At 45.0% G+C, this 24569-nt stretch overlaps 1 protein-coding gene across 1 annotated transcript in view; it reads left to right on the top strand.

Annotated features, from left to right (window-relative positions):
- The window catches only part of KCTD3 (potassium channel tetramerization domain containing 3), a 91109-nt gene that overhangs the window by 23655 nt on the left and 42885 nt on the right, over window positions 1-24569 (top strand). The window contains exon 7 of the mRNA XM_040351448.1: window positions 5333-5470. Coding sequence (XP_040207382.1) covers window positions 5333-5470 — 138 coding nt within the window. The remainder of the gene's footprint in view (window positions 1-5332; window positions 5471-24569) is intronic.

The raw sequence follows: 24569 nt of genomic DNA, 5'->3' as shown, positions 1-24569 counted from the left end.
ATTCAGCAGCGTGCTGGCAGGGGACAGGCTTTTCTACTCGGGCTGTCGCTGATTTGTAAAAGGAAGCAAATTGTAAGGCCTCTTTCGCATGGGGGGGACTCTGTTTCTGATCAGCAGGGGATCCAATCACAGATACCCTGCTGATCAGAGTAGGCGGATGACACGTCTGTGTCCGTTTAGTTTATGCAAAGTGCACACGGACAGAGCTTGCTCTGCTCTATGGGCAGTTGGGTGTAAACTGTCCATAGAGCTCCGCTGTCTGTTTACACCCAGTTACCGTAAAACCTTGGATTGCGAGCATAATTTGTTTGAGAAACATGCTTGTAATCCAAAGCACTTGTATATCAAAGCGAATTTCACCATAAGAAATATTGGAAACTCAAATGATTCGTTCCACAACCATTTATTCATAAGTCTTCAGTTTATAGTCCATATAAAAAGATTATAGCAATGTGATAGGTTGTGTAACCATAAAATGTCCGTCCACAAGGGGATTAGAAGCAAGGAACTACACAATATAAAAGAGAAGAGAGGCGCTTCGAAATGTAGCAATATGGTTACATTTAATGAAGATACGACATTTAGCAACTCACATGGTTGATGATTAAAAGAGGTTAATCTAAGTATGCAGGCATCCGGGGTAAAGCTGTCCACATAGACCATCCCCCGCCCTGCCGGCTCTCACCACTGTCAGTCTGCAATCGTGACTGGGAAGACTACCCTGCAGTAGAGTGATTTGAAAGTGAGGTTTGAACCGCTCATGGAGCGCAGCGTGGAAGTGATGGCTTTGATGGCGGTGAGGAGAATGGTCTATCTTATGTGGACAGCTTTACCCTGGATGCCTGCATAATTGGATGTGCCTGTTTTAATCATCGACCATGTGAGTTTCTAAATGTTGTACCTTCATTAAATATAACCATATTGCTACACTTGGAGGCGCCTCTCTCCTCTTTTATACTCAGTAATGACATGATGCTACTTGTATATCAAGACATTGCTTGTATATCAAGTCAAGATTTTAAAATGTTGCTTGCTTTGCAAAACGCTCTCAAACCAAGTTACTCTCAAACCAAGGTTTTTCTGTACCTCTGATTCGCAGGAGAGAGGATCCCTTTCCTTTCCTAGTTCAGTTGATCTTTAATATAAGTTTGTGAATTTTGGAGAAGAGCGAAAAGTAGGTAAACAAAAGTTGTAAAAGCAATTTAGAAAACAGAGATTGGAAATTGATTTATGTCTTGGTTTTCTTAATTGCTATCGGATACATTTTTTTTGACCATTTTTGCCATAGTGACATAGTGCCATAGTGACTTCACCCCTTCTCTATTTTAAAATAGAAGGCATCTTTCATCACAAATCTCGGGGGTTTATTCCTTATGTTTTTGCAGATCCATGCAAATCATTCCTTGGGCCAACTGTACATGCAGAACAGTTATTCAAAGTGTTTTCCTAATTAATGATTTTGTTAAAACATTTTGCTAAATCTTTGTATATCAGTACTGCTTGGATCAAATGCAGGGGATAGAGCTCCCAAAAACTGGTCCAGAAAAATTACCTGTTAGCACAAATAAAAAAAAAAAAGTATCCAACTACTGTACTCACAGCAGGACCTCGATCTACCTGCTGGGGAATGAGAAGGAAAGTTTCAGGTCTGCACAACTATGCAGATATCGGCTATTAGATATGACATTTTACCGGGATCTAACATAGCCCAGCCCTCGCTTTTTAGCATCAATTTAGTAATTAATTGGATAAAAAAGTGCACAATGACTTTTCTACTCGTATATTGGAGAGACATGTCCTCCTTTTTAAAAGGTTATTATTTCAGTAAGTGCCGAATTAATAATGTGAATTCAAATAATGACTTTAATGGTTGGAGTCTGTTCCCATTAAGTGGACTGTAAAGCAGTTTTTATATTTTCTAGGCTTTTCAGTTTCATTGGAGTTCTCTCCTGTTTTACTAACTGAAATTAAAATGTTTCCTGAATGTTAAAATAAAGATTACACCATTTTACACCGGAGTGTGCAAAATGCGTACTGTGCAAAATGCGTACTGTGCAGAATGCGTACTGTGCAGAATGCGTACTGTGCAGAATGCGTACTGTGCAGAATGCGTACTGTGCAGAATGCGTACTGTGCACAATTCGTACTGTGCACAATTCGTACTGTGCACAATTCGTACTGTGCACAATTCGTACTGTTCAAAATGCGCACTGTTCAAAATGCGCACTGTTCAAAATGCGCACTGTGCAAAATTCATACTGTGCAAAATTCATACTGTGCAAAATTCATACTGTGCAAAATGCGTACTGCATGTGTTGCTTCAAAGCAGCAAATTAGATTACAACTGGTAATTTTCTAGTGCAGAGTTGAGCGCTGGCTCAGTTCACACCTATGCAGTTTGCTTTTGGTAGTTTCTGCAGTGCTTTTTGCTGTGTCTTTTTTGCTTTTTTTATTTTTTTTTGTATTTTTATTTTTTTTATCAATCTGTTTTTGGGATTAAAACAGATTGAAAAACATAAAATCACAGTAAAAAATGCACTACATGCTCTTCTGCAGCTTCACTGTTGAAGTCTATTAAACAAAACAAAAAAAAAAAGCACAGTTTTGTATTTAAAAAAAGTCACTGACCCTTTCCAAAAAAAGCATAGATGTGAACATGTCCCATAGGAAACCATGTTAAATGTGAACCAAGCCTGATGCCCCGTACACACGATCGGACATTCCGACAGCAAAACTCCGATGTGAGCTTCTGAACGAAAATTACGACCGTGTGTATGCTCTATCGGACTTTTGCTGTCGGAATTTCCGCCAACAAAAGATTGAGAGCTGGTTCTCAAATTTTCAGATGGAAAAAATTCCTATCTGAAAATCCGATCGTCTGTAGCAATTCCGACGTGTAAAATTCCGACGTATGCTCGGAAGCATTGGTCTTAATTTTCTAGGCTCGTCGTAGTGTTGTACGTCACCGTGTTTATGCAAGCCAAGCTTGAGCGGAATTCCTTTGGAAAAACCATCCAAGGTTTTTCCGACTGAAAATCCGATCGTGTGTACGCGGCATTGGATGAATGAATGCAATTCAGTTTAATAGGTTTCTGATTATGCCATGAATTGAGATCATGTACCAGCTCAGCTGTCATTGTGCTAAAGGTTGCAGCTAGAAGTGCCAGCTTTTTATGCTGGTGGGCAAGTTATTTTGCTGGGTGTATGGAGGGAGATCTTGGGGTGATAACGGCTTTCAAAAAAAAAAAATAGAAGGCTGATGGTGACACTACACTGATTAGAGATCCCTGTGGCTTTCTCTCCCCTCCTCATAGTGCTGACAATACGGGCTGGACGGCTTCTAATTGGTCCATGTTGCTGACCTATTAGAATCCCTGTAATTCATACTGGCTAAGCAATGTGGACATGAGATTAGGCTACGGGTTTTCAAATCCCTTGACCAGTGAAGCAGCAATCGGGTAGAGCAGAACCAGGTGGGGATGTGGTGGGCGCCCAGTGCAAGGTCATCTTACAGCTCTAATGGCTGAAACGCGTTACATGGCCGTACATGACAATAAACCACATTCTACATTTTCAGCTGCCGATTGTTTTTGCTATGAAGTTTTCACTTGTTACGGCTTGTTCAGATGGCTAAATCAATCACCAGTGTTCCTGTTCAAGTAGATTTTGTGAGGAGGTGTGAGCGCTGTTTACCCCACACTGAGTTTGCATTTTCTTCCACTAATGTAAAGCTGCTTAAACACTTTCCCTTCCATCTCCCATTGGCTGAAAACGTATTAGATAGATCGTATTGTGCAAAGCTATAAAGCCTAAAGAACTCCTATTGATCTGCATAATAATAAAATGCCTAGATAACTAGAATATATAGTGAAACCCCTAATTACATGGTTGAAATACACATACTGGCCCGGATTCAGATAGGAGTTACGACAGCGTATCTCAGGATACGCCGTCGTAACTCTGAGTGTGCGGGGTCGTATCTATGCGCCTGATTCATAGAATCAGTTACGCATAGATTTCACTAAGATCAGACCGGCGTAAGTCTCTTACACCGTCGTATCTTTGGCTGCATATTTACGCTGGCCACTAGGTGGCGCTTCCGTAGATTTACGCGAGGAATATGCAAATTAGGTAGATACGCCGATTCAGAAACGTACGTCCGCCCGGCGCATTTTTTTACGTTGGGCTTTTTCCAGCGTAAAGTTACCCCTGCTATATGAGGCGTATCCTATGTTAAGTATGGACGTCGGGCCAGCGTTGAATTTTCCGTCGATTACGTCGTTTGCGTAAGTCGTTCGCGAATAGGGCTGGGCGTAGTTTACGTCAAAAGCATTGGCTTTTTGCGGGTTAATTTGGAGCATGCGCACTGGGATACGTTCACGGACGGCGCATGCGCCGTTAGCCAAAAAACGTCATTTACGTGGGGTCAGCCTTCATTACCATACAACACGCCCACTGTATGGAGAATTTGAATTCTGCGGGCTTACGCCGGACCACATACGTTATGCCGCCTTAACTTAGGGTGCAAGTTCTTTCTGAATACGGAACTTGCGCAATATGTTACGGCGGCGTAACGTATCTGAGATACGTTACGCCCGCCGATACACAATTGTATCTGGATCCGGGCCACTGTATGTGAACTGTCTTAATTGTCAAAGGGTTAAAAATTGCTTCCATCTGTATTCATGATTATTACATGTTTGTCGGACAGCACAGCCAAGAGAGTGACACCAGTTTCTCGGTTAGTTGACAAATATTGTGGAGACACCTCTTAACCCCCAATGAATGGAATGATTGAGCAGTAAAAGAGCAGCACCATACTGATAAGTCATCAACTTAAAGTGGTTGTAAAGGTAGAACGTTTTTTTATCGTAATGCATTCTGTGCATTAAAATAAAAAACCTTCAGTGTGCATCACCCCGTCCTAATACTTACCTGAGCCCCATCTCGATCCAGAGATGTTGCATGAGGGACTCGGCTTTCTGGGACTCTCCCTTCTGATTGAGACACAGCAGCGGGCACCACTGGCCCCCACTGCTGTCAATTAAAGTCAGTGAGTGCGTGAGCCAATGAGCACAGAGAGGGGGTGGGCCGTGGCTGTGTGGCTGAATGGACACACATAGCAACGTCTGGGCTCGGGTGCCCCATAGCAAGCTGCTTGCTGCCGGGGCATTCGGCGGGAGGGGTGAGGAGTGTCGGCGAGGGACCTTAGAAGAAGAGGATCTGGGCTGCTCTGTGCCAAAACAGTTTTTTTTTTGGTGTCTGCTGTAAATGTATCTTTGTTGCTTAGGATGTGTGAATGTTTTTATTCTGTGGATTTGTATCTTTCCAGCTATTCCCAGCCGCAAGCTGATATGTGAAGCTTCATCCTCTGCGGAGAGTAAAGCCAGCCAGAGACCGTGTGAAGGAGCGGCTCAGAGCGGCACCCTGCAGCCTACACTCTGCGCTATAGAGGGCATAGCCAAACTCGGTAAGTGTTTCCTTGTTCTGTAAGACTTCAGCGCTTTGCTATGTGGAAGATGTAATTCAGTCATTGTACGGTAATGGAGAAGGAAAGCGGTGCGTATTTAACCACTTAACCCCCAGACCATATTGCTGGTCAAAGACCAGAGCACTTTTTGTGATTCGGCACTGAGTCGCTTTAACTGACAATTGCGCGGTCGCTCGACGTGGCTCCCAAACAAAATTGGCGTCCTTTTTTTTTTCCCCACAAGTAGAGCTTTCTTTTGGTGGTATTTGATCACCTCTGCGGTAGTTTTTTCGCTATAAACAAAAATAGAGCGATAATTTTGAAAAAAATTAATATTTTTTTACTTTTTGCTACAATAAATATCCCCCAAAAATATATAAAAAAAAAACATTTTTTTTCCTCAGTTTAGGCCGATACGTATTCTTCTACATATATTTCGTAAAACAAAATCGCAATAAACGTTTATTGATTGGTTTGCGCAAAAGTTATAGCGTTTACAAAATGGGGGGTCGTTTTATGGCATTTTTATTAATATTTTTTTTTTTACTAGTAATGGCGGCGATCAGTGATTTTTTTTTTTTTTTCGGTACTGCGACATTATGGCGGACACTTGACACATTTTTGGGACCATTGGCATTTTTATAGCGATCAGTGCTATAAAAATGCATTGGATTACTATAAAAATGCCACTGGCAGGGAAGGGGTTAACACTAGGGGGCGGGGAAGGGGTTAGGTATGTTCCCTGGGTGTGTTCTAACTGTAGGGGGGGTTGGTCTCACTAGGGGAAATGACTGATCTTCTGTTCATACATTGTATGAACAGACGGTCAGGCATTTCTCCCCTGACAGGACCGGGAGCTGTGTGTTTACACACACAGCTCCCGGTCCTCGCTCTGTAACGAGCAATCGCGGGTGCCCAGCGGCGATCGTGGCTGCGTAGAGAACCGACGTATAGCTACGGGCTCACGCGCAGGGGAGCCGACCTGCCATCGTATAACTGCGGCGGCTGGTCGGCAAGTGGTTAAAGGAGTTCTCTGACCTAAAACTTTTAACCCCCGCTGTGCCCGGGCTGTAAAACTATACAAAATAAACTTTCACTTACCTGCCTACGATCCCCCGTTGTTCCGATATCGCCGTCCCGTTCTCCGGTCCCGGTCTCTTCCGCTTCCTGTGTGTCGGTGACTCATAGTGCGCTCAGCCTATCAGCGGCCGCAGCAATGTCCCGTCGCGGCCGCTGATAGGCTGAGCGCACTATGAGTCACCGACACACAGGAAGCGGAAGAGACCGGGACCGGAGAACGGGACGGCGATATCGGAACAACGGCGGATCGTAGGCAGGTAAGTGAAAGTTTATTTTGTATAGTTTTACAGCCCGGGCACAGCGGGGGTTAAACGTTTTAGGTCAGAGAACTCCTTTAAGGAAAAGAGCAAAAGTTTTATATCTGTTATAATCTGATCCGAAATCAATTGAGCTTGTGAGTTCTTGTGCAATGCACCATTATCCAAAGCAGCCCAGCCTAAGTCACCTATGTGAACTACAAAACACCACCTACTATGCTATGGAGAGTCTGAGCACACTTTCTGCGTGAGTGTTGTCATTCAGGGCAGGATGTGTGTTGATCACAGGTGAGGGGGGAAAAAAATAATCCAGACAATACATCAAAGGACGGCAAGTTGCAGTATTACATTTTTGTTCTTGGGTATACATGAACTGTATCCAGTGATTTTTTTTTTTTTTTTTTTTTTTATAAATCAAACCAGTGCAAACTCAATTTTTGCCCGCACAAGATGCAAAGGGGCAATATGCATCCATGAGCGGGTAGTCCTATTCTTGTCAAATGGGATGCAGCAGATGCACAGACACAGCCGATGGTCCCAATTTGACATCCCTGCGGGTGCGTGTCCCCAGATGTATACTGTCTGCTTTTTGGGACAAACACCACCGACGGCACAGATGTCAGATTGGGACTAGCAGCTATGTCTGCGCAGCCGCTGCATCCCAATCGACATGAATGGAAATGCCTGCATGTGGGTACACAGAAGACCTATGCATCCCATGCGGGCAGAGACGAGCATCACATGGGTGTACGCATTGATGTGCCCCGTGTGAATGAGCTCCAAAACTGTGTTTGTGTTTTATTTCTTTTTTAATATGGCTAGTGCTCTTTATGAAGACCTTCTGCGGGAAGTGAGGTCTGCTTTATTGCTGTGTGGTCATTAAAGGAAAAAAATGTTTTGCCTAAAATTAATGTCTGCCAGGTAGACGGACAGAATAGTGTAATGATTCTGTTAAAAAACTAGTAAATACCTATTAAATTCCTTCATCTATATCACCTCCGGCGTTCTAGTTTCTGTTCTCTCATTCACTTCCTGGTTTGCGGCGTTCATTCATGTAAGAACTACATTTCCTAGTATGCATTGCGGCACGCCCAGTAATTCACACCTCCTTGAAGTCTCTAACACGTAGAGAGCGTCCTGCCACACAGATGTAGTTCCCAGGAGGGGGCGAGCACGTTGCTGACCACCGCAGTAAAGCCTCCCATCACGGTGGTCGGTAAAATCAGGAAGTGAACAGAACAGAGAAGAAATGGAGCAACTTCTGAGCAAAAACAAACAATGAGGAAGTGAAAAGAGGAATGTCTGCAGGTAAAGGATGCTTATTATGAAAAAAATAAATTTTCCTTTACAACCCCTTTAAGCATTCTGCAGCACAATGGAATATGTAAGTACTGTGCCTAATACAAGAAGCACATGACCTGTACACAAATAGGAGCTGAGCCTGTCCGCTTTTCTTCCTCCAGCTTGTGTCTTACCCCCCCCCCCCCCTCTGGTAGATAGTTATCCTGCCTTGTTATGTGCCATTCTTCCTCCTTCTGAATGCATCTTGAAACTCTTGGTTAATACAAAAATGCCTGTTTGTATAAGGCCTTGGCTATTTTTTGAGTTAAAAGTGAAATATGGGTTTCCATTTTTTTTATTTTTTTATTCATACTTTCCTTGGTGGGTGGAGAGTCAGACCGATGCTGCATCTTTCCCACGCCGTCTCTGCACTGAGAACCGAGCCACCGAACACTGCTGATGGCTCGGTTCTCACAGATCCCCGAGAGGAAAGCTGCTGACTGTCAGTCAGTGTCTCTCCTCTCTGCTCCTCCACGCTTATTGGAACTTTGAGCTGTGGAGGGGCAAGGAGAGGCTGTCTCCGCAGCTTTCTGAGACTGCCATTAGTCAAGGCAGCTGGCGGATCCAGACTTGGAAGTCGGGATGACGCGCTGCCTCGACTGATGGCAAAATGAATTGCACTCTTGTGCCTGTTAAGCCTCATACACACGATCGGATTTTCATCGGACAAAGCGTAGGACTTTTGTCTGAAAGGAAAACACAAAACTACATGGTTTTTCAGCTCTTTAGCGCCACCCTTTTGGCAACTTCTGCTAATGTTGGGTTATGGTGAGCATTGCTTCTGAGCATGCGCGTTTGTACTTTAGAGTTTTGTACACACGATCGGATAATCCGACAACACACAATTGATGGTGGACAATTTTAACCCCCTGAGCGGTATTCCCGAGTCGAGGTGGAATTTCAGCACCAATTGCGGTATCCCCGAGCCAGACTCGGGATCGTATCGCAGTATCCACAGGCAGAGGTTACTTACCTTGTCCCTGGATCCTGCGATGCCTCCCCGCTGTGTGATCGAGCTGTGTCTCCTCGCTCGATTCACACAGTGCCGAGTGCCACCGAGCTCCGTTCCCTGCGACATTACGATGCACGGGGCGGAGATATGCGCCAAATTCAAAAAAGTAAAAACACAATACACATACAGTAATCTTATAGATTACAGTACTGTATGAAATAATTACACACCCCCTTTGTCCCTAGTGGTCTGTACAGTGTCCTGCATGCACTTTTTTATATAATAAAAACTGTTCTTTCTGCCTGGAAACTGGAGATTGTCCATAGCAACCAAAAAGTGTCCCTTTATGTCAAAAGTGGTTTTAGACCAGCTAAAAAAAAACAGCGATAATAAATTATAATCACTTGCAGAATTGTGCGATAGCGATTTGTGGGGAAATTCGTCATCAAACACTGAAAGTAATGACAGCGACAATTCTGCAACTGAGCAAATTTCAGTGTTTTTGATTTGATTACATTATTGAATATATTTTTTTATAATTGCATTATTATTTGTTATATTTATTTATTATATTATAATTTATGATTTTTTCAAACTTTATTATACCCGGGATGTCTACTAGACTCTTGTTTGGACAGATTTAAGTGAGTTATTCCTAAGAATTACAGGCCTACAATATAAAACGCCAAATTTCCATGCAAAATAATGGTACCGCTTTCAGCACCTAAAATCTGACATAATCATACCGCCAGGGAGTATGCTATCCCACATTTGTCCGGAAAATCCGACAATTATCCAATGGAGCCTAGAAACGGTCGGATTTTCCGACGACAGCCTGTCATCACACGATTCCCGTCGGATAATCCGATCGTGTGTACGAGGCTTTAGGAGAAGTCCAGCCTAAAAAGCTCAGGCTGGACTTTTCCTTTTTAAGATTACGTACTTGAATAGATTTCTCTTTTTAACCCTATCCCTGCCTATACCATAAGAGGGCTACAACGGCACAGAACCCGCTTCCAGCTGGCCAGCTCATCCCATACGTCGGCTTTATTCTCGATCTTGCAATAAATAAGTTCATGGTTGCTTTAGCAATTCTGTTCCTCCACAAACCCCCTTGTGACCTTCAATCACTGGGTGGCTTTCCCCACCTGTGTCAGGTTCTCTCCCTGTCACCTGTCAGCGGGTATGAGCATGTTTACTGACCCCCTGAAGGAACACAGGAAATGCTCTGTGCCCATCCATAAGGGAACAGTTGATTTACTAAAACTGAAGAGTGTAAAATCTGGTGCAGCTCTGCATAGTAACCATTGAAAATAAATTACCTTAGTGCAGTCCTCCTTCACTTACCTCATCCTTCCATTTTGCTTTTAAATGTCCTTATTTCTTCTGAGAAATCCTCACTTCCTGTTCTTCTGTCTGTAACTAAACAGAACAATGCGAGGCTTTCTCCCTGGTGTGGAGAAAGCCTCTTGAGGGGGGAGGGGGTGAGCAGGAGTGTCAGGACACTCTCTACAGATAGAGAAAGGAGCTGTGTGTTGGTGGGCATCCTGACACTCCTGCTCACCCCCTCCCCCCTCAAGAGGCTTTCTCCACACCAGGGCGAAAGCCTTGCATTACTGTGTGTAGTTACAGACAGAAGAACAGGAAGTGAGGATTTCTCAGAAGAAAAACAAAATGGAAGGATGAGGTAAGTGAAGGAGGAATGCACTTAGGTAAAGGAAGCTATTTAGGGAAAAAATTGGGCCTTTACAACCCCTTTTAAGTTTACTATAATGTTGTAACCTGATCTCCTATTTTGTAGTCAATTTATGTGCATGTAATATACAGGCGTCTGTAAGCATATTTAATAATTACAATGTACCTCCCAGTACCAATAGGATCTCCTGAGTAATCTACTAGTCCTTCTGCGTGTGTTTGTGTGTGTGTGTGTGTTTGAGGGGTCTTTTACAAACTCTGAAAGTTGTAAGTAAAAAAAAAAATATCCTTCAGATATTTAGCTTTACAGGTTTGTGTACCTTCTATTTTCACCATTTGCAAAAAGGTACAATTACAATTTTACAAATATTTGTTTTAATTTTTGTACACTGAGAGCAGGCAGTTTTTTTTTTTATTGCAGAAGACATGTAATTTTCTTCTGCAGTAAAATACACTTACCTGTCTGTTTGCAGTGGCATGTAAACTGAACTGCGCATGCCAGCCAATGAAGATGGTCGAAAACGGGCACTCAGGAGAAGATGCCATTGAGGGAAATGACCATTGGAGGGTGAAAGGTGAGTATAAAATTTTCCTTTTTAGTTTTGCTTTACCTCAGTATAAATTAATATTTTAGAGTTAGAAATGTTGTTAGTTATGTTGTGCTTGTGTCCACATAATATGATTTAAGCACTTTTTTCTCTTAAAAAAATAAATACAAATAAAAAAAAGCTCCTGAGAAGCTCACGAAAATCTATTTCCATTAAAATCAATGGATACTTTCACACTGGGGTGGTGTGCTGGTGGGGAGGTAAAAAAAAGTCCTGCAAGCGGCATCTTTGGAGCACTAAATAAAAAGCACCTCAAAAGCGCCCCTCTCCAAAGTGTTTTTTGAAGCAGTTTTTGAGTTGCGTGACCTTCACAAAAGCGCACCGCTAACTCTTCAAAATCTCTAAGCATTTTTTGGTCAGTTTTCCAGCGCCTTAGTGTGAAAGGTGATTTTTGAGAAAATATTGCTTAAAATTTTTTTATAAAAAAAATGTGTGGTTTGATGGTCTCTAACAAACTCTGAAAGCTGTAAGGGAAAAAAATGAGAAAAATTGCAAAAATGGTCTGGCCACCTGAGTTTAAAAAGAGAATGCCGGGCTTGGTAGCTAAATGGTTAAATCTGATTCTATTGCTACTTTAAAGTGGATGTAAACCCTCCCATACACCCAGTGAAGTGGGCAGCCTCGGATGATACAGAGGGATGAACCAAATCTCCCTAAATAGGTTTTACAGGTTTATCTGCTGTCTTCACATTTATATTCTGTTTAGAAAGTTCAGATTGTATTAGGAAATTTTCTCTTCCTGTTTAACACCAGAGTGTGATGTCTGGGTATACAGGCAAGATAGCTAAAATCGCTAAAATCGCTGGTTGGAGGAAAAGCACACACCTTCTCTCATCATAGGCAGAGACTCTCAGAGGTGTTTTGTAACAGGGCCAGCTCTCTGTTAATCTATTTTAGCAACCTCCCCTGACAGGATGCAGCATCGGCCCTGTCCATCGCCATCTCTAACACTGAGAACTGAGTGATTTAACACTGCCAATCGCTCTGTACTCGCAGCTCCCTGAACGGAGAAGCAAAGAACTGCCCTCTGTTTTGCCCCCAGGCTCTCAGCAGGTGCTGGTCCAGGCATGCGAGCTGATCCTAACTTCTTCATAGTCGCGATCTTGTCCGAGCCTGGGCTGCCTCTGTGACGTCAGCCGGCTTCAGCCTGCTGTCTGCTTAACCGCTTGCCAACCGCTGCATGTATATGTACGTCCACAGAATGGCACATACAGGCATATGGGCGTACATGTACGTCCCTGCCTTTCCGCGGGTCGGGGGTCCGACCGGGACCCCCCCACTACATGCGGCGGTCGGATACCCGCGGGGGGCGATCCGGGATGACGGCGCGGCTATTTGTTTTTAGCCGCCCCCTCGCGATCGCTCCCTAGAGCTGAAGAACTGGGAGAGCCGTATGTAAACACGGCTTCCCCGTGCTTCACTGTGACGGCTGCATCGATCGAGTGATCCCTTTTATAGGGAGACTCGATTACGTCAGTCCTACAGCCACACCCCCCTACAGTTGTAAACACACACTAGGTGAACCCTAACTCCTACAGCGCCCCCTGTGGTTAACTCCCAAACTGCAACTGTCATTTTCACAATAAAGAATGCAATTTAAATGCATTTTTTGCTGTGAAAATGACAATGGTCCCAAAAATGTGTCAAAATTGTTCGAAGTGTCCGCCATAATGTCGCAGTCATGAAAAAAATCGCTGATCGCCGCCATTAGTAGTAAAAAAATTAAATAAAAATAAAACTATCCCCTATTTTGTAAACGCTATAAATTTTGCGCAAACCAATCGATAAACGCTTATTGTGATTTTTTTTTTACCAAAAATAGGTAGAAGAATACGTATCGGCCTTAGCTGAGGGGAAACAAATGTTATGTATGTTTTTGCGGGATATTTATTACAGCAAAAAGTAAAAAATATTGCATTTTTTTCAAAATTGTCGCTCTATTTTTGTTTATAGCGCAAAAAATAAAAACCGCAGAGGTGATCAAATACCACCAAAATAAAGCTCTATTTGTGGGAAAAAAGTGACGTTAATTTTGTTTGGGAGCCACATCGCGCAATTGTCAGTTAAAGCGACGCAGTGCCGAATTGTAAAAACGCCTTTGGGCATTTAGCAGCATATTGGTCCGGGGCTTAAGTGGTTAAAATGAACTGCACTCCTGGGATCCACAAGAGAAGTACAGCCAAACGAGCTTTAGCTGTACTTCTCATTTTTAATGGTGTAGTGCTTTTTTGAAAATCCTATTTTTTAGCGTTGCTTTTACACACCTCTATACTTACAATATTTTTTTTAAATCATGCAAAAACAGTAATGTGAATAAATGTGCACTCCATATGTATTGCAAAAGAACCTGAGTATCAAATTATAGTGATTAGTAAAATGTTTGTGCTCCACATAAATGTATAAAATTCAGTCCATATATAAATCGTGTAAAGATTAAAAAAAACGTCATGAAAAGCTTCTTGTTCAATTATCAGACTTCCCACTTTCATTCAACTTTCACCAAAGGTGACTAAAGCTTAAAGCGGAGATCCACCCAAAATTTTTATTTTTGTGGATCTGAAGAATGTAATTGCACTCACATATAAACAAAGGACAACGGCTTCAGAGGGGTAGTCTCTTGCTCTTATCACCCTGTGTACTCCTACTGCAGCCTGAATCCACCAACAGGTACGGTTAGATGGGATAGAGCAGGGGTTTCAAACTTTATCTCATCACGGGCTGCATCAGCATTATGGTTGCCCCCAAAGGGCAAGTTCTATCTGTAAGACTAGAAGTCAACAGCACCCCACCCCCTCTTACATCAGATGTCAAGAGCCCTCTTACATCACAGTGCACCCCTACTTACCTTGTGCTGCTGCTGGGAAGCAGAAAGTGTAGGGTCTGGAGGAGAACTGTTGTCCTCTCTGCTGCCGACTGCTAAGACAATATGGGAGTGGAGCTGCAGGAGAGGTGTGAGGGCCACATGAAATGGCCTGGTGGGCTGGATTAAGCCATGGGCTTTGTGTTTGACATGTGGGATAGAAGATTGGCATCAATCACTTCCACAGCCAGGTTATTAGCTCTTTTTTAGATGACAAGGTCATCCAGGGCACCTATGTATTTTTCATTGCATTAAGGCTGTGTCAAAATTGTCCGAAGTGTCCGCCATAATGTCGCAGTCACAAAAAAAATCGCAGATCGCCGCCATTAGTAGTAAAAAATAAAATAAAAATAAAAATGCAATAAAACCATCCCCTATTTTTTGTAAACACTATACATTTTGTGCAAACAATCGATAAACGCTTATTGCGATTTTTTTATTTTTTTTACCAAAAATTGGTAGAAGAATGCGTATCGGCCTAAACTGAGGAAAAAAAATATTTTTTATATATTTTTGGGGGATATTTATTATAGAAACAAGTAAAAAATATTGCATTTTTTTCAAAATTGTCGCTCTATTTTTGTTTATAGTGCAAAAAATAAAAACCGCAGAGGTGATCAAATACCACTAAAAGAAAGCTCTATTTGTGGGAAAAAAAGGACGCCAATTTTGTTTGGAAGCCACGTCGCACAACCGTATAATTGTCGGTTAAAGCGACACAGTGCCGAATCGCAAAAAGGGGCCTGGTCTTTTACCTGCATTTTGGTCCGGGTCTTAAGTGGTTAAAAGGTAAAACTTATATATGAGATAGACTCATTACATGCAAAGCAAGATAGTTCAAGCCTTGATTTGTCATAATTGTGATGATTAAGACTTGTAGCTCATGAAAACCCCAAAACCACAATCTCAAAAAATTTAGAATATTGTGAAATGGTGCAATATTCTAGGCTGAAAGTGTCCCTCTCTAATTGGCTAATTAACCACTTAAGCCCCGGACCATTTCGTTGCTAAATGCCCAGGCCAGGTTTTGCGATTCTGCACTGCGTCGCTTTAACAGACAATTGCGCTGTCGTGCGACGTGGCTCCTAAACAAAATTGGCGTATTTTTTTCCCCACAAATAGAGCTTTCTTTTGGTGGTTTTTGATCACCTCTGCGTTTTTTATTTTTTGCGCTATAAACAAAAATAGAGCGACAATTTTGAAAAAAATTCAATATTTTTTGCTATAATAAAAACATCCCCCAAAAACATATATAATTTTTTTTTCCTCAGTTTAGGCCGATACGTATTCTTCTACCTATTTTTGGAAAAAAAAATCGCAATAAGCGTTTATCGATTGGTTTGCGCAACATTTATAGCGTTTACAAAATAGGGGATAGTTTTATTGCATTTTTATTATTATTTTTTTTTACTACTAATGGCGGCGATCAGCGTTTTTTTTCGTGACTGCGACATTATGGCGGACACTTCGGACAATTTTGACACATTTTTGGGACCATTGTCATTTTCACAGCAAAAAATGCATTTAAATTGCATTGTTTATTGTGAAAATGACAGTTGCAGTTTGGGAGTCAACCACAGGGGGCGCTGAAGGGGTTATGTTTCACCTAGTGTGTGTTTACAACTGTAGGGGGGTGTGGCTGTAGGACTGACGTCATCGATCGAGTCTCCCTATAAAAGGGATCACTCGAACGATGCAGCCACCACAGTGAAGCACGGGGAAGCCGTGTCTACATACGGCTCTCCCCGTTCTTCAGCTCCGGGGAGCGATCGCGATGGAGCGGCTATAAACAAATAGCCGCGCCGTCGTCCCAGGTCGCTCCCCGCGGGAATTCGACCGTCGCATGTAGCAGGGGGGGTCCCGATCGGACCCCCGACCCGCGGAAAGGCATGGACGTACATGTACGCCCATCTGCCTGTACGTGCCATTCTGTGAACGTACATATACATGCGGCGGTCGGGAAGTGGTTAAGCCCTAACACCTGCCTTTAAATGGTCTCTCAGTCTGGTACAGTAGGAATCGCAATCATGGGAAAGACTGCTGACCTGACGGTTGTGCAGAAAACCATCATTGGCACCCTCCTCCAACTTTCTGTGACCCCGGGGGGGCTAGGACCTAAGCGTGTTATCAGTCTGCCCTAGACTCGAAGAAGAATTCTATACAGAGCAATTCCACATTATTACGTGGTGCTAATCCCTGCAGTATTCAGCTGAAGGAGGAAGAGAACTCGTGACATCAATCGGATTATAACTGTCATAGATTTCTAGTACAGGTTTGAATAAGAGGGAACATCAGATTGGCTGACATAAAGTAGTGTCTCCATTGTTCCTTTCCTCCTTTATCCACAATAAACTGCTTATTGCAAATCTCTTAACTGTTCCCAAGACCTGATCATGTGATTTACCATAAACAGAGATCTTTAAAGTGACTATAATGCCTTACTGCCCTGCTGGGTCTGCAAACGGGCTTGTTCAAAGAACATATGTACAGAAGAAGCCAATGAAGCATTTGTATACATGGCACAAAGCTGTGCTTATGCTGCCTCCCTCATCAAACTCTTCCCTCCAAGAGGGAGATCAACGATCACTCCATGAGACCGCTGACTACCGCAGACAAAGACTCTCAAATCTGCACATTGCACTTCTGACTTGTAATAACAATTCTTTCTAGCAAAATGTACCTACTGTTGGCAGCAACTGGGGAGGCCATTCTGCTCCTAATGAAGAGATCGTGTTCTCGCTGGCATTTTAACATCTCAGTCACTTTGACGAGAGAATTCCGTTTTTGTTTTTTATTTTTTTTAAACCGCAGTTACGGCAGAGAATAAATATAGAATCAATGTCTGTACTTGTAGACATTGGCTGTGTAGAGCAAAACTCTTGTTATTAAGTATGGCTGGCAGTTTCTCCTTAAGAGACTTATGATTTAGTGATCGTGTCACTTTCAATAGCCCCATTCCACTGGAGGACGGTCTCATGAGCTCAGATTTGAGAAGCAGTGATGGATCCGTGATGGTGATGCAATTACGGGACTTGCCAGGCGCGTACCTGACCTGTTAGATAAATGGAAGCACCGCACACACACGCACAACCCCCACCTCCGCTCCGACCAAGGTTGCATTTGTTCCATAGAAGCATCCAGCCATCAGTCTCGTTTGGGGATCCAATTTTATTTTAATATTGGGGGGTTTCAAGAATGGTGAAAGCTACCTATAATTTTACTATAAGTGGAACTACAATTTTACACTCTGAATTGTAGAGAAAAAAAAAGAAATTTCTCACTTTCATGCAATGATATAAACTTTAAAAATATTGTGTTTTGCCCATGTAGGGCAAACCAACTGGCCAACAGAATTGCTTTAATAACCCCCTTATATCTACATTGTTTTTGCCCCCAACTCTTTTTTTTTATCCAAAACAAACTTTTATTAAAGCACCAGAAAAAAAAAAATTTTACAAACATCGAGAGTACATCCAATCCAAAATCAATAGACAGCAATCCATTACACATTTCAGTCGTGGTAAGCCTTCGCAATATATCAAACATTAATATAACAGAATCCGGTCCCCTCCCGCCCCTGCCTCCCCCCCTCCCCATATCTGCTTCTCCCGTCCCTAGTCCCGACCACATTAACAGTGTAGTAATCAAGTTGGAGTGCTCTAACCGAGTATCCTACCTGTGACCAGATCCACCGGTGCCAAGCCCGGTACATCTAGCCACCGACCCCACAGCTTCTCAAACTTCTGAGAGCAGCCTCTATGTTGGTATATCACTTTCTCTTTGCGTAGCATTTCTCCCATTAGGTTGATCCATTCCCTCATGCTGGGGGGCTCCTCCGCTATCCAATGAGTCATTATAAGTTTGCGGGCCAGAAACAGGGACCTAATGACCGCAACTCTAGTGCTCTCCTCCCACTCCAGTTCCTCCAGTATAAGTAGCAGGCAGTGTTTTGGGTCAACCGGTAGCGTTATCAGGAACACCCTGTTAATGGTATCCACAACGCCTACCCAATACGGGTGAAGCTTCGGGCATCTCCACAATAGATGAATCAAATCCCCATGATCTCTCTTGCACCTGGTGCAGAGCGGGGTGGGTCGTAGCCCCATAGCAAACAGTCTGTGGGGGGTGTAGTACACTCTCAGTATTAGGTATAGTTGCGATACCCTATGGGATACATTTAGGGAGCAGATTGGCACCGCCTGTAGCGCCTCATCCCACTGTTCACCATCCAACTGGCCCAGGTCCCCCTCCCATTTGGCCCTCACTCTCAGCGGGTGTTTGGTCATGAAGCCGTGTAGGAGCATGTTATAACATTGCGATATAAACCCCTTGGTAGAGGTCGCCCCTGCAATCAAGTTGAACAGAGGGGTAGGGGAGGGAAGCCACTCCGTGGCTTCGCCCTGGGCTCGCACTGCATGTTTAAGTTGCATGTAATAGAACTGCATCGACATTGGTAGTTGAAAAAGCTCCTTCAGTGTTTCAAATGAGAGTAGTTTCCCGTTCCGAAATATCTGCCCAAGGCGGGTTATCCCATATCTCTTCCAAAGTGCCCCATGCTGTAACTTTGCTAGCTCGGGGTATGAGTCGTTCGACCATATGGGGCTGTAATCCGTGAACCCTGTTACTCCCTGCAGGTACCTAGCCTTGTTCCACACTTTTTGCATAAGGTTGTAGGTAGGGTATTGTTTGTTTGGCTTCCCAAAGGCCAGCGCTTCCAAGGCAGGTGCCACCGACTCCCCCCCCACTGTATGGAGCATCACCATCTCAGAGGAGCCTCCTTCCTCCCCCTCCCTCCCCACCCCAGTGCGAACCTCGCCCACCAGCTGCTGCAGCTGAGCGGCTATATAATATAGCCAGGGATTTGGAAGGGCAAGCCCCCCCTCATCCTTCGGGCATTGGAGATGTTCCAGTTTAATCCTGGGGGTGCGGTTTTTCCATATAAGTGAGCGAAACAGTGCATTAACAATACGAAATACCTTCAAAGTCACTACTGTGGGGGTGTTGTGGAGGACATAGAGCAGTTGGGGCATAAGGATCATTTTGATCAAATTCACCCTGCCGGCCACTGACAGGCCTAAAGAATTCCATGTTTTAATGCGGTCCCTAAATTTTTGTAGCAGCGGGGATACGTTCAATCGTCCATACTCACATATCTTGGGCGTCACCTGGATACCCAAATATCTGAGTGAGGCAGTCATGGGCACCGTGGACGAGGACGGGGGGGGCCCCCCCTCGTCAATGAGCATCAGCGAGGACTTGGTCCAATTGATCTGCAGACCCGAGAATCTACCAAATGCCTTTATCACCGTCATAGCCTCCGTCAGTGAGCCCTCTACGTCTCCCAGCAAAATCATGGTGTCGTCTGCGTATAGCATTATCTTTTCCTGTCTATTGCCGTATCTGAACCCTACTACCTTCTGATTGGCTCTAATTTTAATAGCGAGTGGTTCTATCGCCAGGGCAAACAGCAGAGGCGACAGCGGGCACCCCTGCCGCGTGCCTCTCCCCAAGGAGAAAGTGTGGGACATTGCCCCCGATGACCGAATAGCTGCCCTCGGGTTGTAGTACAATAAGCGGACCCAGGAAATGAAAGTTTCCCCAAACCCAAACCTCCCAAGCACCTCCCATAGATACTCCCACTCAACGCTATCGAAGGCCTTCATAGCGTCGAGCGAGAGAAGGGCCCTCCCTCCCACATTATCAGCTGGGGATTGCATGTTTAAGTATAACCTGCGCAGGTTGACGGCCGTCGACTTGTTAGGCATAAAGCCAGCCTGGTCCGAATGCACTAGACTAGTGATGACCCCATTCAGCCGGATTGCTAGCATTTTGGCCAGCAGCTTAATATCGCTCTGAAGTAGCGATATCGGCCTGTAGGAGCCCGGATCCAAAGGGTCCTTTCCGGGCTTTAGTATCAAGACAATGTTGGCCGTAGTCATAGAGTCCGGTAAGGTCTGTCTTTCCCTGGCTGCATTAAACACCGCTAAAAGTTTCGGTAAGAGAATACCCGCGTATCGCTTGTATATTTCAATGGGTAATCCGTCTGCCCCCGGTGCCTTACAGTTAGGGAACTCAGCAAGGGCTGTCTGCAGCTCCTCCAAAGTAAAGGGGGCGTCTAAGGTCCTTCTCTGTTCCCCATCTAACCCGGGGAAGTCAATGCCCTCTAAGTAAGTCAGGAGTTCTGCTCTGGTGGATAGTTCCGTCGGAAGGTACAAGTTCTCGTAGAACCCGGCCAGTTCCGCCAATACAAGGTCGGGGGAGTTTACTATTTTGCCCTCTTTGTTTTTAATAGCTCCTATGCTGGGGGATCTCCGCTGAGAGTTGGCTATTCTTGCTAGCATTCGCCCTGTACTTTCACCCTCCTCAAAGTACGCCAATCTAGAGAAGAACATTTTCTTTTCTGCCTTTGAGGCGAGCAGCCGCTCATAAGCTGATTGAGCTGACTGCCATACCTCTCTAGCCTCCTCCGTAGGGTTTTGCACGAAAGCCTCCTCCAGGGCTGCCACCTGTTTTTCAAGGTCCTCTTGGAGCCCTGAAGACGCCCTCTTCACCCTGGTAATTTCCCTTATAAGCAGCCCCCTCACACAGGCCTTAAATGCATCCCATTGCTCGGACGGGGAATCCGCAAAGCTCTCCCTCTCTAAGAATTCCCGCATGCTCCGCTCCACCTCTTCATGCGACAGGAATAATTCTAGCCAAAAGGCATTAAATTTCCACGGGGCTCTCGGGAGTGTAGAGGGTGGGGAGATGATCAATTTTGTCACCAACTGTGAGTGATCAGAGACACTACGTGGCTTGTAAGTCACTTCCGAGATGGACGGGAGCATAGCAGAGTTACATACTACCAGGTCTATCCTAGAGAGCGTCCCATGTGTCTTAGAGAAGCACGAGAACTGTCTGTCCAATGGGTTCCTTGATCTCCATACATCAATCCACCCTACCTCGGTGAGCAATCTCATCAGTGGGGAGTCCCTCGGAGTGGACGAGACCCCAGAGCTAGGGTGTCTGTCCATCGAGGGACTCAACCAGCAATTAAAGTCCCCCACTATCAACAGCGGAAGGTCCGGCCTGCATTCCAAATAGGCCAGCAGTGATCGGAGCACCGCCACTGTGAACGGCGGAGGTATATACACACATGCCACTATGCAGGTCAGCTTTCCCACCCGACAATGCAAGAAAATAAACCTTCCCTCTGCATCAATACACACATCTAGTTCCTGGAAATCAATGGCCGCATGAATCATTACACTCACACCTCGGGAGTAGGAGGTGTGGGTAGAATGGTAGGCCTTACCCACCCAGGCATATTTCAGACAACATTGCGTTTCAATAGTCAAGTGCGTTTCCTGCATACATAAAATCATTGGATGATATTTTTTCAGGCAGGAGGATACCATCATACGTTTCAGTGGGGAGCCTAGGCCCCTCACATTCCACGATACTATTGGCAGCTCAGCCATTAGGATAACACATGTATAAATGCAAGGGCATAAAAAATACAAAGAAAACCATCAAACCCGGGCAAGCATCAGGAGGCCTAAGATTGGCAAGGAAAGGACAGTCAGTATGCCGCTGTGTAATGGTAAGCCAAGAAAGTTCTCGATGTAGGTGGTAAAGGTGCAAAAACCATGAGGCCTGGGCCGTCAACTGACCGGTCCCGTATCCATGGCCTAGAATCCGTAAACATAATTGTAGTGCAACAAAGCGAGCAACAAAAAAGTAGGAGTTATATGTCCAGGTCGCCAACAGAGCTGACCTCTCCGCTCCAACAGGAAGCGAACTCCTATAAGGCACTTTTGCTCCACGTGTATTGTGGAGCGATCGCATTTTCCTTGCAGCTTTACAAGGTGGCTCAAAGAACTCTTCCAAATGTAACGTCTCCCAGCATAACAGAGCACAAACGTATTCAGATAAAAACAGGATAAGAGCCTTTTTGATGCAGGCAACTTTAAACATTAACAGCAGGTCAGCTATTTCCAACAGGGGAAGGGGAAGTAGGGGATGGAGCTCCATCCCTCAGTCTATAGCAAGTGTAGACAGTGCTTCCAAAAGTAACGAGCTAGCATAATGACCTGTTTCAGCTTCTGTGGTGTCATTCTCCCTCTTCCTCTCTCTCACGGTGACGTAGGGCCTGCTCATTCCGGTCCAGCCACACTGCAGCATCTTGAGCCGATTCAAAAAATTGTGCTTGGCGGTTAGCAGTGACTCTCAGCTTAGCAGGGTACAGCATTGCGTATGGTAGTTGTAGTGCTCGCAGACGCCTCTTCACATCCGAGAATTTGGCTCTGCGGCGCTGTACTTCAGCAGAAAAGTCCGGGTAGAAGGACACTCGAACCCCATTAACCTGCACATTAGCTTTCTCTCTGGCATGTCTCAGCACCGCCTCTCTGTCTCTATAGTGCAGCAGTTTGGCCAGGATGGGCCTGGGGGGGGCCCCAGGCTGCGGCGGGCGGCCTGGTGTGCGGTGCGCTCTTTCCACCGTAAAAAATGGGGAGAAGGCTTCCTTCCCAAATATCTCAACTAGCCAGCTTTCAATAAAGGTGGTGGGGTCCCGGCCCTCCGTTTTCTCTGGCAATCCCACTATGCGCACATTATTGCGGCGTAAACGGTTTTCGATGTCATCAGCCCTACTGTTATTGTCCCTGGCCATCTGCATGGCTGTGTGGGCCTCCCTGGCAACTGGGGGGAGTCTGTCTTCCACCTCACTCACTCTGCTCTCCACAGCCGTCGTGCGCTCCCTTATCTTCTGCATGTCTTGCCGGAGCAGGGAGACATCCTCTCTAAGGCCCCCAAACTGTTCTTTCAAAGTGTTCACCGATGCAGTACACACATGCACCGCTCTTAATATTTCAGCCAGTGTCGGTTGTTCTGTTTCCCCAGCTTCAGTGTCAGGGTCTGCTTGTACAGTGAGGGGCTGCTCTGCCCCATCCACACGCTCCACACATCTCCAGGCCCCACCATCCGCCCGTTCCTGCAAGGCCAGTCCTGAATCCAGGGACCGCTCAGCTTCCCCCCCTGTACCTTGTTCCTGGGGGCCCCCAAGCTTCTGTGTAAAGAAGGTCATGTCCCTAGGGTACTCCTTACCCTGAGTCTTTGCAGTTTTTTTGCTGGGCTCACCTTTGGATCTGTCTGTGCCTCGTGGTGTGCGGAGGGCCCGGGCCGCGGCAGCGCCATCTTGGATCTCGAGTGGCGGCCACTCGTCTTGTTTTTTAGCCATTCCGCGGGTACAGAGGGCCGGCGGATGGACCGGGAGGTTGCCTGGGTGAGTAGCCAGCTGAACAGCCGTTCAAAGCTTTCGGATCGCTGCTGGGAGAGGATCGTTAACGGATGCTGCGGAGGAGCTGTGAGACACACGTCTGCTCACATGCCGGTCTTGGCCACGCCCCCTTTTGCCCCCAACTCTAACTTTGGCTTTTGAAAGCGAAGAGGAGCCACCTCACGTGAGCAAGATGTTACAGAAATCATAGCGTACGCTGTTCTATGACTACTAACTGGTCTACTGTATAACTACTCGCTTGTCCCCAGTCCAGTACGACATGAAGCAAAGTCTTCTGAGCCAGGCCCACACATGCATGGTACAATCTCCATTCAGTCCAGCTGAGCATGTAGAGTGCACTGTGCCTGTATACATCTGGTTTAGAAGATTTGCCAAACTGCTTTGTATACTCATGAGTAGTGATGTCGCAAACCTAAAATTTTCGGTCGGCGAACGCGAACTTCCGCAAATGTTCGCGAACCGCCATAAACTTCAATGGGCAGGTGAATTTTAAAACCCACAGAGACTATTTCTGGCCACAATAGTGATAGAAAATTTGTTTCAAGGGGACTAACACCTGGACTGTGGCATGCCGGAGGGCGATCCATGGCAAAACTCCCATGGAAAATTACGTAGTTGTCGCAGAGTCCGTTTTTAATCCATAAAGGGCATAAATCACCTAACATTCATAAATTGTTTCGAATAACGTGCTTTAAAACATCAGGCATGATGTTGTATCAATCAGGTAGTGTAAGGGTTAGGATTACAGACAGGGTTAGGGTTACAGTCTGAGACAAAGACACCCTGGCAGACAAAAGACTATTTAGTATTGCAGTGAATTTTGTTTTTATATCTTATCAACTGTGCCAACACAATATAGATGAGATGTGGCACTGGCAGGTGGGCAGAGTTTACACTGTGAGCCTGGGCCCCTTACATTACACAACACCCCACAGCTCTGGGCCCCTCTACATAGCACCCAGCACCACTGGACCCCTTTATATTACACAGCAGCTTGCACCACTGGGCCCCTTTATATTACACAGCAGC

This window comes from Rana temporaria, chromosome 4 (assembly GCF_905171775.1).
Source record: "Rana temporaria chromosome 4, aRanTem1.1, whole genome shotgun sequence".
Lineage (NCBI taxonomy): Eukaryota > Metazoa > Chordata > Amphibia > Anura > Ranidae > Rana > Rana temporaria.
The sequence above is the reverse complement of the archived record's forward strand: the minus strand, read 5'-3'. Positions and strand labels throughout refer to the sequence as shown.